This window comes from Dipodomys merriami, unplaced genomic scaffold (genome assembly GCF_024711535.1).
Source record: "Dipodomys merriami isolate MVZ:Mamm:240054 unplaced genomic scaffold, mDipMer1.0.p SCAF_3, whole genome shotgun sequence".
Classification (NCBI taxonomy): domain Eukaryota; kingdom Metazoa; phylum Chordata; class Mammalia; order Rodentia; family Heteromyidae; genus Dipodomys; species Dipodomys merriami.
The window spans coordinates 115,725,776-115,740,187 of NW_027204492.1; the positions used below are offsets into that span (position 1 = coordinate 115,725,776).

The following is a 14,412-nucleotide window of genomic DNA, read 5'->3' on the forward strand; positions in this document are numbered from 1 at the left end:
GTTCACCTTTCTGGGAAGGTCCTCCTCTCCAAGCCCATTCATTGGCAGCACCCACAGTATTGGAATCTCATCCCCAGCCTTCCTTTGAAAAAACAAAAGCTATGGGGCCCCCTGTGGAGTGAGGAGAGGCAAGAGATTTAAGGAAAACTCCAGAAAACCCATCCTGGGCTGCCCATCTGACACCAGTGGGTGGGGTGCAATCTGACACTGCCTTTCCTTTCCAGAAACGTGAGTAAAGCCAGCCAGTCCTTGCATTTGTGGGGAGGGAGGTGGAGAGGGCTGACAGGGCTGGGGTGGGGGAGAGGTCACCCTTCCCACCTCTAATCCTCACAACTTTCTCCCCTGAGACCTGGTGACACACACACGCACACAGACACGCGCACACACACACAACCCTCTCTCTCCGGGAAAACTTTCTCCTGCTCTTGGCTCAGGACCCTGGCCTTCCTTCTTGCTCCACCAGCCAACCTCCTTTCCACTGCCTCCACCTCAGGAGCAAGGGGACATGTCCACGCTCGCGTGGCACCCAAGCCAGGTGCTGTACATCAGGTGTCATTCCAGGGGGGACACCCACATCAGCCTCTCAGGCTGTCTCCCGAGCTGCCTCCTTTAGGAAGAGTGGGTGCAGCCAGGCATTCTCTGTCCCTCCGGAGTCACTCAGCCCTTGCCAGGTCCTGGGGCAGCGCCTTGAGTGTGCTCTCCACCGCCACCCCGAGAACTCTTCGGAAACTTTGAGCTTGGAGAGATCCTAAAGCCTCACCAGTTCCAAGAGTGGGTGCATCAGCGCCCCCCCCCCTCGCTGCGTGCACACACACACACTCCGCACCCACCCCCAAGAGTCCCAAAGCGCAGCCGCAGGCCTCCAGGCACGATGAGCATGCACGAGGGCGCATCTGGGGTGCTTAGCTCTCGTGCCCCCAAGAAAGTTGTAAGGGCATAGCGGGAGCGGGGTGGACGCGCCCTCCTTCCCCAGCCCTCTGGACGGTCCCGGGGCCGCCCGCGAGGAGGAGCTGGTCCTGAGCCGAGCGCCGAGCTCCGGACCACGGCGGCTCCCGCCGGGCTGGGAAGGGGGAGTGGCGCTGGCCTTAGGCAGCTGGGAACCCGAGGAACAGGAACGCCTGACCTTCCTCCTCCTCCTCCTCCTTAGTCTTCTCACTCTTAAGACACCCGGGAAGGGTTCGCGCGTCTGCAGGAAGATCCCGGACCCCCTTTTGCCCCCCGTGGCTGGTGATGGATCTCCAGCTCCTGCCCCCGTAGCGGCACTTGGAGCGCTGCTGGCGTGTGAACCGAGTCCCGCCTGGCAGCGCCCCCCTCCCCCGCCCTGCGCGGGCTTCCCCTCCCAGCCCCGCGCCTCGGGCCATCCAGAAAGGAGCGGGGTGAAGGTGGCCTTCGGGCAGAGCCCCGCAGCGATGTCGGCGCAGAGCCTGCTCCACAGTGTCTTCTCCTGCTCCTCGCCCGCCTCCGGTGGCACGGCCTCCGCCAAAGGATCCTCCAAGAGGAAGCTGCGCCAGACTCGCAGCCTGGACCCAGCCCTGATCGGCCGCGGTGGGAGCGAGACGGCCACCGAAGGCAGCCTACGAGGGGCGGCCTCGAGCCGCCTCTGTTCCCCCCAGCTCCTAGCCGAGAGCCTTGGTTCCCGCCCGGCGTCTTCTCCCAGGAGTCTATCTTCCCGGACCACCCGGCTCCCACCTCGACCCCTTTGCTCGTCCTTCTCCACTCCGAGCACCCCGCAAGAGAAGTCACCATCTGGCAGCTTCCACTTTGACTATGAGATCGCCATGGGTCGTGGAGGGCTCAAGAAGAGCATGGCTTGGGACCTGCCCTCGGTCCTGGCAGGGCCGGCTGGCGGCCGCAGCGCTGGGAGCATCCTCTGGTCCTCTGCAGGAGGCCCCAACGGGCTTTTCACTTCTCCCCGGAGGTGGCTTCAGCAGAGGAAGTTCCAGCCTCCACCCAGCCGTCGTGGCCACCCCTATGTCGTGTGCAAGTCTGAGGTAGGGACCTGTGCGCGGTGCGGTGGCTCAAAGCCGGATGCCCCAGTGTAACTTTCTACTTAGACTGCACAAATGGTGTCTGGAAATGGGGTGACCCTAGTGGCCACTCTGGGTGCTTGTAGGGCACTACAACTAGAGGTGGAGAGTGTTCTTGTTTCTTGGTGAAAAAAATTTACATATATAAATGTCTGTCTGTCTATCTATCTATCTATCTATCTATCTATCTATCTATCTATCTATCTACCTATCATCTATCTACCCACCCACCTACCTATCTACCTAGCTAGCTAGCTATGAATGAATGAGTTGTTTCAGAAAAAAATTACTACCATTATTCCAAAAAATGTTTGGGTGTGTGGGTGTGCGTTTGGGTGGCAGGATGGAGAAACAAAATGATCTGCTTTTTCTTTTCTTTTCACTTCTTTTCCCCAAAGGTGTAATTTCAGAAATCTATGGTATAGAATACTTTCCATGCTTAAGGGTATGAAGTATCATGAAAATATGCTCGAATTCCACTAAGCACAATTAGTAGCTAGTGAAAGAGACTTGAATCAGGAATCAATAATAAATGGGGGGGGGGACTCAGAGAGAGAGCTATTTGATACCCTTAAAATGTTTGCTTTCTGGTTAAGGATGGAGAATAGAGCTATTGGGAAACTGTGGTTGAAGGGTACTTGGAAAGCAGAGTGCTTTTAGAGAATAAATAGTAGTTGGTTTTTTAAATGACCAACTGCTATCCCTTTCAGTCCACAAACTCTATAGATTTGCTTTGGATCTGTTTCCATAAGGGAAGGGAGATCCCAGTAGTTGTAATTAAATATTTTAGAGCGCAGTTAGCATTACAGAAATGAAATGAAATACTATGTAATTGCTGGAGATTTAGGCTAAATAAAGGAAATATAACTAAGCAAAAGCAGTTTGAAAATAGCATCCAACAGCCTACTCAGCTCTGTGGACCATGAGGTAATTGTTAGATTTCAGCTTGAGTAGAACACCCTAGAAAAATCAGCATTATCTATCAGAAAGAATAACATCACATATTATCAAGGTTAGTGGCTGTGTCTAATTAACGGAGGGGTCATAGAATAGCAGAACCCAATGATCACTGCTAACTGTGCTGCCCATTCTGTTGGAGGAAGAGGATCATTTGAAGGAAAAAAATGAAGCAAACAGCACATGTTCCAGCCAAACCAGAAGACTTGGTGTTAGAAGGACAATCAAACATTGAGGTGTTAAACTCTTAATCTCTAGTAAAAGCTAGATTCCTGATGTTTCTGAAGCACCCATTATCAGGTTAATGTATATGAGTGAGAGAGAGCATGAGAGCAAGAGCAAGGGAGAGAGAGAGAAAGAGCGAAAGACAGAGAGAAAACTACTTTTTGCATTTCATAGCCAATGATATTCATAGTTGGAACCAGCAGCATCCTTAAGAATGGTTCTGCTTGTTAGAGTGTAATATACAGACACTGTTCATGACAAATATGTCCCAAAGGCATCTGAATGATGATCCCACTCATTGCAATTTAATTTCCTATCGGTTAAAGTCTTATCAAGAATAGACAATTATTGAGCTACTGCAATACTGGGTGTTTCCTGAGTGTTCCATACAATATTTGGACAGATTACGTGGAGATCATCTACCATGAACTTCAACTTTTTTGCAATGATTATGTCTAAATACAGAGTCATCTAGCAAAGGAACAACATTTTCTCATAAAAAAGTTTATGTGTGTATGTGAGGAGAGAGGAGCGGAAATTGCTTTATTCTCAAGGCAGATCTGGAGTGATTGGATGGAATCCTGGCATGTTGGCCCAAAGCTGGTTTTGTTTAGTAGAAGCCAAGATATCCTAACGTAACCTCCGAGTCTGGAATTTAATGGCCTAGATTACCTTTCAAAGGTTTAACACCCTGGAACCTTCTCAAAACCAAGAGAAGGCATCCTATTGGGTACTGCCTGTCCTTCTCACTTGCAATTGGGCTGGATCTTTTGTCCTAAATGAGTATTGTTACTAATGATGTCAAAAGTTCATCAAATGAACAACCTTGTAAAAGTTGCTTAGAGGTCCCGGAATGGAGATCTCATTCACACTGATTTGATTCTTCCACTTCTCCTTTTCGTGGATTGGGAGTTCTCAGCCATTGTGTTACTGGCATCTGGGACTGAAGGTTTCTTTGATGTGGGTCTAGCCTGGTGATTGCAGGCTGTTGAACAGCAGGCCTGGCCTCTTCCCACTAGATGCCAGCAGCACTCTTCTCTACTAGTGTGACAATGAAAACTGTCTCTAGAGGCTACTGAGTCTCCTCAGGTGGAAAGCACCTGAGTTGAGTACCACTGCAGTAACGAAGCGGAAGCCAAAGGCACACCCCACACTGGCCATCTAGCACTTGTCCACAGCAGGGATGTCAGGATGGCTTAAAGTGGCCTTTGGTTCCTACACTCTGGGGATCCTTCTGAAGTGATGCTTTCGGACTCCAAGTATCTCTCCTGGCTTGCTTTCTATTTTTCTTCCTCTGAATCTACAGGAAAGCCTGAGAATTGACTTTCTGGTTTAGTCATTGATAGAGCACATCCATTTCCATTGGGTCTTCTCAGCAGATCCTCCAACTTTAAACTGTTCATACAAGAGCTCCCACACCCAAGACCCTCATAAATGTCTGCATCTCTATCAGTGCTCATAAATGGCCGTTTTTATGGTCTCAGTCTGAAAGGTGTTAGGCAGAGTTAAATATGATGCTGTTAATATTTCCGATTTATTTCAAGATTGCTTTAACAAACATTTGATTCGTGGAGGTATGGGTAGAATTTCTCTTGAGTAGACAAAAGGAAAACAACCAATGGACACATGGCATCTATTGGTAACATAATTGATAGATTCACAATTTGTGTTCTTCACAGCCAAACTCTCCCTGTCTCTGGTCACACATAATAGAATACAATCTCTCATTTCCATCCTGGGATCGTATTAATTCCTGTCCACCAGAGCTTGGATTATGCCCATAGCTGACTTGGGGTTTGCCAGCTTCTGTAATCCAAAATTAAAGCAATTTCTCTATGTCCATGACTTCTACACTTGTCTTAAGATACGTCACTGAAGCCGAAGCTTCTAGTTTCTGAAGCTTTTCAAGAAAACTTTTGTTTTCTTGAGTAGAAACATTCATTCCTCTAGGTTCAAAGAATGCAGAATATGAGGCCAGCTCCCCGTGCTGTGACAGCCAGTAGGAATGGATTAGGAAGATCATCGCCATGAGGAACCAAACTGGGACAAGTGATGATTCACTGTCCTTGGTGAAGGGTGTGTATGTGTCTTAGAAGTCTTTATTGTTTAGACAACACTTGAACTCGATCTTTAAAACTGACTGCCATTTTCAAGGAAAGCAAGCTGTCTTTCCTTTTTCTTTCTTTCTTTCTTTCTTTCTTTCTTTCTTTCTTTCTTTCTTTCTTTCTTTCTTTCTTTCTCTTCCTTCCTTCCTTCCTTCCTTCCTTCCTTCCTTCCTTCCTTCCTTCCTTCCTTCCTTCCTTCCTTCCTTCCTTCCTTCCTTCCTTCCTTTCTTTTTTTGCTTTAGGGCCTCAAATATACTAAGCACATGCTCTACCTCTTGAGCTATGCCTTTAGATCTTTGATTTGTATTTTGTTTTGTTTTTAACCTTTGTAATTCACACGAATTAGTTGTGCAAGAAGGCTACATTTTGATATGCCCACATATGCATACACAATGTGCATTGATCAGATAAACCCCTTCCATCAGTGTCCTTTCTAATTCCCCCTTTCCCCCTACTAACTCAGCAAGATTTATTGTTCTATTTGCATGCATATGCCTAATATATCTGGGCCATATTCATGTTCCTTCACCATCTCCTTTTTTTTTTTTGAAATGTTTCTTTTCCTTTATTTGAGAGTTTTCAAACTTAAGACTTATAGCTTGAGGCTCAAAACATCTTTCTAGTTTGTTTTTTTTTTAAATTTTTTTTATTGTAGAGATACTATACAGAGGGTTACAGTTACATGAGTGAGGTAATGAGTACACTTCCACTTCCTCTTGAACATTGTTACCCCCTCCATTGTTTTCCCCCTACCATCCCCTCCCTCCCTCCCTTCCCCAAGGTTCTTTTTTTTTTTTTTTGATCGTGATTAAGTGATTACTTAATTTCCGGAAATTCACAGTATTGTGGAATAATGATGCTCATTTAAAGTCACAAGTTCATTCTAACTTTCCTGGAGCAAATTGTCTATCACAGTCTGTAATATATAACGGTGCTCATATGTTATATACCATATATGTGATCACCATCTCCTTTTGCCCTCTCTCCTTCCAGTCATGTCCATAGTCTATACAGGACCTGTTTTACATTCCCATCATTCGTTTTTTTAGTGTATACTAATTGCTCAAAAGGATTTAATCATGGTATTTCACAAATGCACATGCAGGACTTGAGTCAGCTTGAACCCTCCCCCCATTTCCTTTCACTTTCCCTCTATTTTTCAATAGTTTTCAGTGAGTTTACTTTTGATATCTTTATTCACAAGTACAATGTATTTTTACTATTGTTCACTCTAATAGTATCTTTTCTCCCCTCCTCTAATCATTCCCTCAATCTCACAATTAAAAACATGTTCATATGTGGTGTGTGTGTGCATGTGTGTGTGTGTATGTGCATAGTACTGTATATGCTTACATACGTTTAACTTTTAGATTTAGCATCTACATGTGAGTTGAAATATTCCACCTTTGTCCTTCTGAACCTGGCCTACCTTGCTTTTAACATCATAATTTCCAGTTCCATTCATTTTGCCACAAAAGATGTAATTTCTGTAAAACATTCTTTACGACTGAATAGTAATACTCCATTGTGTATTTATACTATGTTTTCTTGATCTATTCATAAGTTTTAGAGTATCTGGTCTGTTTTTATTGTACAGCTACTGTGAATAGTGCTGCAATAAACATGGGTATGCAAGTGCCTCTATTGTATGTTGAATATATTCCTTCCAATATATAACAAAAGTGCTGTTACTGGATTGTAGAATAGATCTATTTTTAGTTTCTTGAGGAGGTTCCATACTGATTTCTATGGTGGTTGCACGAGTTTACATTCCCATCAACAATGTATCAGGGTAGAAAGGTTTTTTTTTTTTTTTATTGTAAGGGTGATGTACATAGGGGTTACAATTACATAAGTAAGGTAATAAGTACATTTCTTTTCAGTGTTATCCACCCTAGTTTTCTCCTGCTTCTCCCCCTACTCCCTTTCCGCATCAAGTTGTGAAGTTAATTTCCAACATAGTATCTTGTAAGTATCACTGTTGCATTAGTTCACCCTTTGTTCCACAGTTTTGATTCCCCCTCCCTCCCAAATCCAATAAACATATATAAGACAAAGTGTACCAAAATAAAAAGTAGTGACCACAGGGAATAAACCAAAGGAAAAAATGAAAGGAAAAAAAAATAACTGCAAACAGTATACTTAAAGAAACCCTCTTGTTTCCATATCTTAGAGTTTATTTTGATTAGCATCATTTTATATGGTCATATATACATAGCTATTGAGCTATTGTTATCTCTGCTAGGACCATCCTAGGCATATACTGTTTATTAAAAATGAGGGAAACAAGGGAGCCTATATTTCTTTGGGTCTATTTTTTTGCCCTGAGGCCAGCATATGTAGTTTTAATTAAGACCATTCTGATTAGAGATGATATCTAATGTTTTGATTTGCATTTCCTTTATGGCTTGGAATGGGGAACATTTCTCCATCTATTTATTGATAAATTGTATGCCTTCTTTTTTTGTCAGTTGTGGGGCTTGAACTCTGGGCCTGGGTGCTGTTCCTCAGCGCTTCAGCTCAAGGCTAGTGCTCTACCACTTGAACCACAGCACCACTTTTATGTTTATGTGGTGCTAAGGAATGGAACCCAGGGCCCTATGCATGCAAGGCAAGCACTCTACCACTGAGCCACCTTCCCAGCCCCATTTTTGCCTTCTTTTGAGACTTGTCTGTTTAGTTCATTTGTACATTTATTTATTGGGTTGTTAATTCTTGGGAATTCAGTTTTTTTAGTTCCTTGTATTTTGTTTTCAAGACAAGATCTCACTAACTTTCCAGGCTAGCTTCAAACTCACCACTCCCAACTCCACCTCTCAATTAGCTGGGATTATATGTGTCTGCCACCATACTTGGATCAAAGGCATTTCTTTCTTTTTTTTTTAATTGTGAGAATACCATACAGAGGGGTTACAATTACATGGGCAAGATAATGAGTACATTTCTTATCAAGCATTGTTGCCTCCTCTTTGTTTCCCCTTCTCATCCCTTCCCATACTCCCTCCACCCTCCCTCACCCAATACTCCCCCCACCCCCCACCAAAGTTGTAAAGTTCATTTTTCAACATAACAACTTGTCAAGGGCATTTCTTGATGAGAAAGGGGAGTGAACATTGCAAAAGCACAGAGTTGTGTTAGTAAAACCAGAGTTTCCAACAAGGAAAAATGACAGGGGCTTCAGTGCAATTGTGTTTACAGTGGGAGATTAGAACACTACATATATGAAGTTTCATATATGTAGCAAGCAGAGGGCTTTCCATTGAGTAATCTGAGAATTCCAGGTAGTAGTCTGATAAGGCCCATGGGAGCAGTAATTATGAATATGAATAAAAATGAGAGGAGAGCTAAATGCTCCTAGGAACTTCTTTAATCTGAAGAGTGATAAAAGGATACTTGTTTTTATTATTTTGATGGTGTTGGGTATTGAACATGGGTCTTTGTGCTTGATAGGCAAGTATTTGAGCATGCCTCTAACCGTATAGGGTATTTTACACAAGTTTTCTAGAATGTCTGTATCTCGCTTTTGCTTGTATGATTGTATTTAGCAGATGGTGCAGTGTTTATTATGAAAGTCTTGCTGTAATTCTCTGGAGTTCAGACTCTGTCATTTACAACAATGACTCTCAACCTGGAGGTGACTTTAGCCATAGGTGATATTTCACAGTGTCTGAGCACATGTTGCGATGTCATAATTGGTAGTGGTGGTGTATTAGTTTTCTATCACTGCTTTAACAAATAACTTTGTGGCTTAGAGCAATACAAATCTATTAGCTTTCAGTTCTGGAGAGCAGATGTCCCAATGGGTCTCATTAAGCTAAATTCAAGACTCTGTTCTTCTAAATGTTCTGCTATCAGTTTCCTTTCCCTTTCCAGTAACCCCTGTCCTTCAAAGCCAGCCATGTTGTGTCTATGATCTTTCTTTTCTAGTCATTTCTCCCTCTGACTCTCTTCAGGGCTCTCAGTTACTTTCGGTTCACCTGGATAATCCAGAATAATCTCACTAAGTTTTTGTTTGTTATTTTTATGCTGGTCCTGAGGCTTGAACTTAGGGTCTTGGATTGTCTCTGACTTTTTTGCTCAAGGCTAGTGCTCTACCACTGAGCTACTGGCCTGGCTTTGAACTGCAGTCTTCAGATCTCAGCCTCCTGAGTAGCTAGGATTACAGGCGTGAGCTGTTAGTGCCTGGCTAATCTATTTTAAGGCTAGTTGAAAAGCAACCCTTCATTTCATCTGAAGTCTCCTTTCTCCCTTTACCATAACGAACTTGCAGGTTCCGTGGATTAGGTGTAAAGATGTTTGGCGAGACATTGTTCTGCCTACTATAGGGGAATTGCTACTGGCAATGAGTAGTTCTGCTAGGGATGCTACTAAACACCCCATAATATTCAAAGCAGTCCAGCAAGGATGCAGCATCTAGCCAAGGCATTCAAGGCTGAGAAGCTGTGAAAGGGAATGGGGAACTTGGTGATTTCAAGACTGAGGTGTTACACGTTCAAATATATGTTTTAGAGGGACCATTCTGGTGCCTAAAGAAGCATGGCTTAGTAGCATGAAACAAATGAAGGACAGATATCAGAGGAGATGAACATGGGGAAATCATGCCAGGCATCCTAGACACAAATAAATATTGGCATATAAACATACTTCTGTATGTTAAGTCTCCATTTTAGCAAACTGATTTTTTTGTTTTGTTTGTTTGTTTATTGCCAGTCCTGGGGCTTTTGAATTCAGGGTCTGGGCACTGTCCCTGAATTCTTTTGCTCAATACTAGCACTCTATCACTTGAGCCACAGCACCACTTCTGGCTTTTTCTGTGTATGTGGTACTGAAGAATAGAACCCAGGGCTTCATGCATGCTAGGCAAGCACTCTACAACTGAGCCACCTTCCCAGCTCTAGCAAACTGTTTAATGCATCGTTAAAATACATGAAAGCAGACATTGTCCTGAAATGACTGAATGTTCTGAAATGTTCTGAAAAGCTTTAAGCCAGCAGCAGTTCCCACCCTGGAGAGTTTGTACCCTAAGAAGAGCTTTTATATCTCAGGACACATTTGGTAATGACTGGTGGCATTTTTGATTAACAGAACTGAGCAGAGGAGTACTATTGGAATATGGTGAATAAAAGGAAGAAGTGCCCCCAAATATTCTACAAGGCTTAGGACAGTACCCTATTACATAGACTTGGGCTCCAAATCACGACAGTAAATTAGAAAAAAACATGTCTCTCAAAAGATATTTAGGATAAGAAAAAAAGTGGGCTGGGAAGGTGGCTCAGTGGTAGAGTGCTTGCCTTGCATGTATGAGGCCCTGGGTTCAATTCCTCAGCACCACATAAGCAAAAAGAAAAAAGCTGGAAATGGCACTGTGGCTCAAGTGGTAGAGTGCTCGCCTTGAGCTGAAGAGCTGAGGGACAGCACCCAGGCCCAGAGTTCAGGCCCCACGACCGGACCCCCCCCCCCACAAAAAAAAGAAAAAAAAAGAAAAAAAGTAAGATGTTTAAATATAACTGTAAGGAATAATTAAATGGTGTACATCTAATAATGAAAACTGGAGTTAAACTTTAAAAAGTGATAGACAGTAATAGTGTGTTTAAAAAATAGATGTTCACCTACATCACCAAAGAAGAAGTAATCAGAGTAGGACAGCTTCAGATAGGAAATTGAAAAAGGCTAGTTCATTAAAAATTCTGTCTGAAGTTGACAGAATGATACCTTAAGGATTTTAGGTTAGGAAGAGTTCTTCAACTTCCATAGTTCCTCTTTGTTGGACTACCTCTTTGCTTCCTTTCATAGGTAAGTCTGAACTTACATCGAGAATAATGTGAAGACAACCTCTCAGATATTTTGGAATTGAACTTACAACCAAAATTCTGGGATTTATTGGCTATATTTCCATGTTGTACAGTTAAACTGACAAACTGAAAAGGTTAAGCAGCCCAAACTCAGGCAGTGGGTGCACAATCACTCTGAAATCTTTGACCCTCAAAGCAACAAGCTTCTGGAAAAAGAATTTATCATGACTTTCACAGAGGGGGAAACTTTTGTGATCCTCTTTCTATCCCCATTACTTAGCTAAGCAATTCTCTAAAAGATTCCCATATTCCAAGGTATTTCTTTAAAAATATTTCTAATTTCTAATTATAAACTAATTATATATTAATCCTATAACATAATTATTAATTATAAAATAATATATTATTATATTTGTCCTACCATATTAATTGGACAAATCAATGTTTTACTGTGGTATGTCCATACAGGCATATATGTTTTAATCACAGTCCCTACTTCTCTCTCTTTCCCCTCTTCTCTCTCACTCTATCTATCTATCTATATATATATATAATGCCACTTCCTCTTGACTTTCCTGAAAGCTCACTATTCATTTTCTTGAAAACATTTCCTTCCTTATACCTCAGTAAAGTCTTCCTGGACTCTTCTTAGACTTTACTTGGTCAAATTTCTTTTTTTCCCCTTTTATTCACTTAGAATCTTAAATCTTTCCTCATTTTCAAGGCCTCTCTCTGGTCCTCTGTCTCTAGTGTGGTCTCATTTAGCTACCCATACACAGTTCTGTATTTTCCTTTCAAGTGATTCTCCCTTGATTCAACTATCATGCTTCTTGGGAAGAATTCTGGCTCTGTGTCTGCCTGAAGTCTCATGTTCAAGCTTCTGGCATGCACTTTCTAATTTCCTGTTAGACCTCTTCTCAGGCATGATCACCTGACTCCTTAGATTTTGCATATCAGGAACAAAACAAATTCTCTTCCCTCTGAACATTTTATGCATTTATTCGTTTTTGGTCAATAACACCATTTTTCTGTTTACTTTGTGCAATAGAGTGAGTGAGGAGCTGCTTATGGATGGGATTCTCTTTTAGGGTAATGAAAATAATTTACAACTAGATAGAGACAATGATGGTACAACCTTGTGAATATTCCAACAATCACTGAATTGGACCCTTCAGAAGATGAATTAGGTTGGGTGCTGGTGGCTAATCCAGAAGACTGAAACCAGGAGGATCTCAGTTCAAAACCAGTCAAGATAAAAAAGTCTGAGACCCCATCTTCAGTCAATCTTCAAAAAGCTGGGCTAGAGGTATAATTCAAGTAATAGTGTGCCAAATGAACAAACATGCCAAGGGAGTGTGAGGTCCCCTGGGTTAAAAAATAATAGATAAAAGGATGAATTTTGTGGGCTATAAAGTTTTATCTCAACTGAAGAAAAAGGATGATGTTTCTGCATTTGTGTAGAAAATATACCAAAATAACTTTGCTATGTCATGTTTTTAATGAAACAATCAAAATGCAGAAGGACAGTTTCTTACTTCACCAGGTTCAATACATTTTATATGCTTTCTTTGAAGACACAATAAGTGAGATATTTACAAGTCTGGGAGATTCAGTGGAGGAGTCAGCAGTTACCTCTGGGATTTTCTAAGATCTGTCACCATGGATGTTGTATGTCCTGATGATTAACTTTGGAAGCAAGATATGCTTTAAAATTTTGAATATTTTTAAGAAAAGGCAGAGACTTTGAAAACTACTTAAAATCCTGAAAGTTCTCTCAGCCATATCTCAATAGAGCCATTAAATAGTAAAAGATTCTCAGAAGCGATTAGAATGCAGAGGCATTTGAGAAACCTCTAATCAAGTGAGATGTTGATAGATCCAAGGGGACAATTCTGGGGCTCAGAAGTCATCCATGTCTGTGAAAAGACAAAGTGAATTGAGTTGAATGGCCTTATGGAATAGCAAAATAGTATATTTTCATTCCTATGGATTCGAACCACTCATGGAAGCAGGTGAATTAATGCCAAATACCAGAGCTGAAGCATGAATAAGCATTGGATCAATTCTCAGCTTCATCTTTCAATAGGTCAACTAGAACTCTGACCCCCCAGATGTAGATGGAGAAGGAGAAAACAGGTGACAAAAGCTGTCACCTTGGGCTTTGTTATAACGAGATAAGGGAAATCCTGGACTGGGCCACCAAATTTTTGACTTTTGAGCAAAGTATAATTCTTCACAAATTGGAAGCATTTCATTAGAATTCAACTGATTACTTGTTTACTTAATTCAGTCAGATGGTAGGTAGTTGATGGGTGATGGTATTAATGATAAATAAAATAACAATATTAGCTTTTCATTTGTTATTAAAATATCTCTGTGAGGTGATAATGTCAGATGTGATACTATGGATTATGACATTGACACTCTGATTAAGATATCACAGGATTACTTGGAGAGAAATGAAATGAATGGATTTAAGCTAGGCTCTGAACCAGATTGCCTAGATTCAAATCCAAATTTTCCATGTGATATTGAACATATTACTAAGTCTCCTCTTTGTGCCTTAAAGTCTGCATGTATCAAATGACATTAATAAAAATGCTTATCTCAACAAGTCTCCATGAGAATCCCCTGGCATGATTAAAGTGCCCAAGACATTGAAAAGTATTAAAAGACACAAAACAAGACAGGATCCAATAAAACTGAAGTTGTATCTAGTCCCATAACTAGGAAGCAACAAAAGCAGGAATTGAACTGAGAAATTCATTTGGTCAAAAATAGTTACTATTCACCCATTGCATGTGCCAAGAACTTTGGTATTTCTACCATATCAGATGTAGAAGGCTTAGATAGTCAATGAATGAATGAGTAGATGCAGCTCTATTGGCAAAGAACAGAAGGCAATTTGAAATTCATTCTGCCAGTTGTTAAGTAAGGTATACTTTTCATGATCAGCATTGGAGCCCCAACAAGCTGTCAGCCCAGGCATTTTGGCTTAGTGATTTGGAACACAGGAATTTGCCAGACTTGCATTGTGGATTTGGTGTAACCCAAGACATGCCAACAGGCCAAGGGGTAAACTTTATCCCAACACAAAGTCATTTCATTGTATTAGACACTTTGTTTGAAGAATAATTAGAATATCAGAAACTGGATACTGTTCAGTCCAACTCTAGTCCTGTGATTGGTAATGACAGTGTGCACCTCATGTCAATGCTGGTGTATTCTCATTTCCTTATGCTACTATTATCACATGAAGCTAAGCTGACTGTTCTTCATGGCTCATCTCAGCATTACTCAATTGAG

At 41.9% G+C, this 14,412-nt stretch overlaps 1 protein-coding gene across 1 annotated transcript in view; it reads left to right on the forward strand.

Annotated features, from left to right (window-relative positions):
• Positions 1-1,357: 1,357 nt before the first annotated feature.
• Arhgap6 (Rho GTPase activating protein 6) overlaps positions 1,358-14,412 on the forward strand; it is a 434,648-nt gene continuing 421,593 nt past the window's right edge. The window contains exon 1 of the mRNA XM_070040889.1: positions 1,358-1,991. Coding sequence (XP_069896990.1) covers positions 1,410-1,991 — 582 coding nt within the window. The 5' untranslated portion in view covers positions 1,358-1,409. The remainder of the gene's footprint in view (positions 1,992-14,412) is intronic.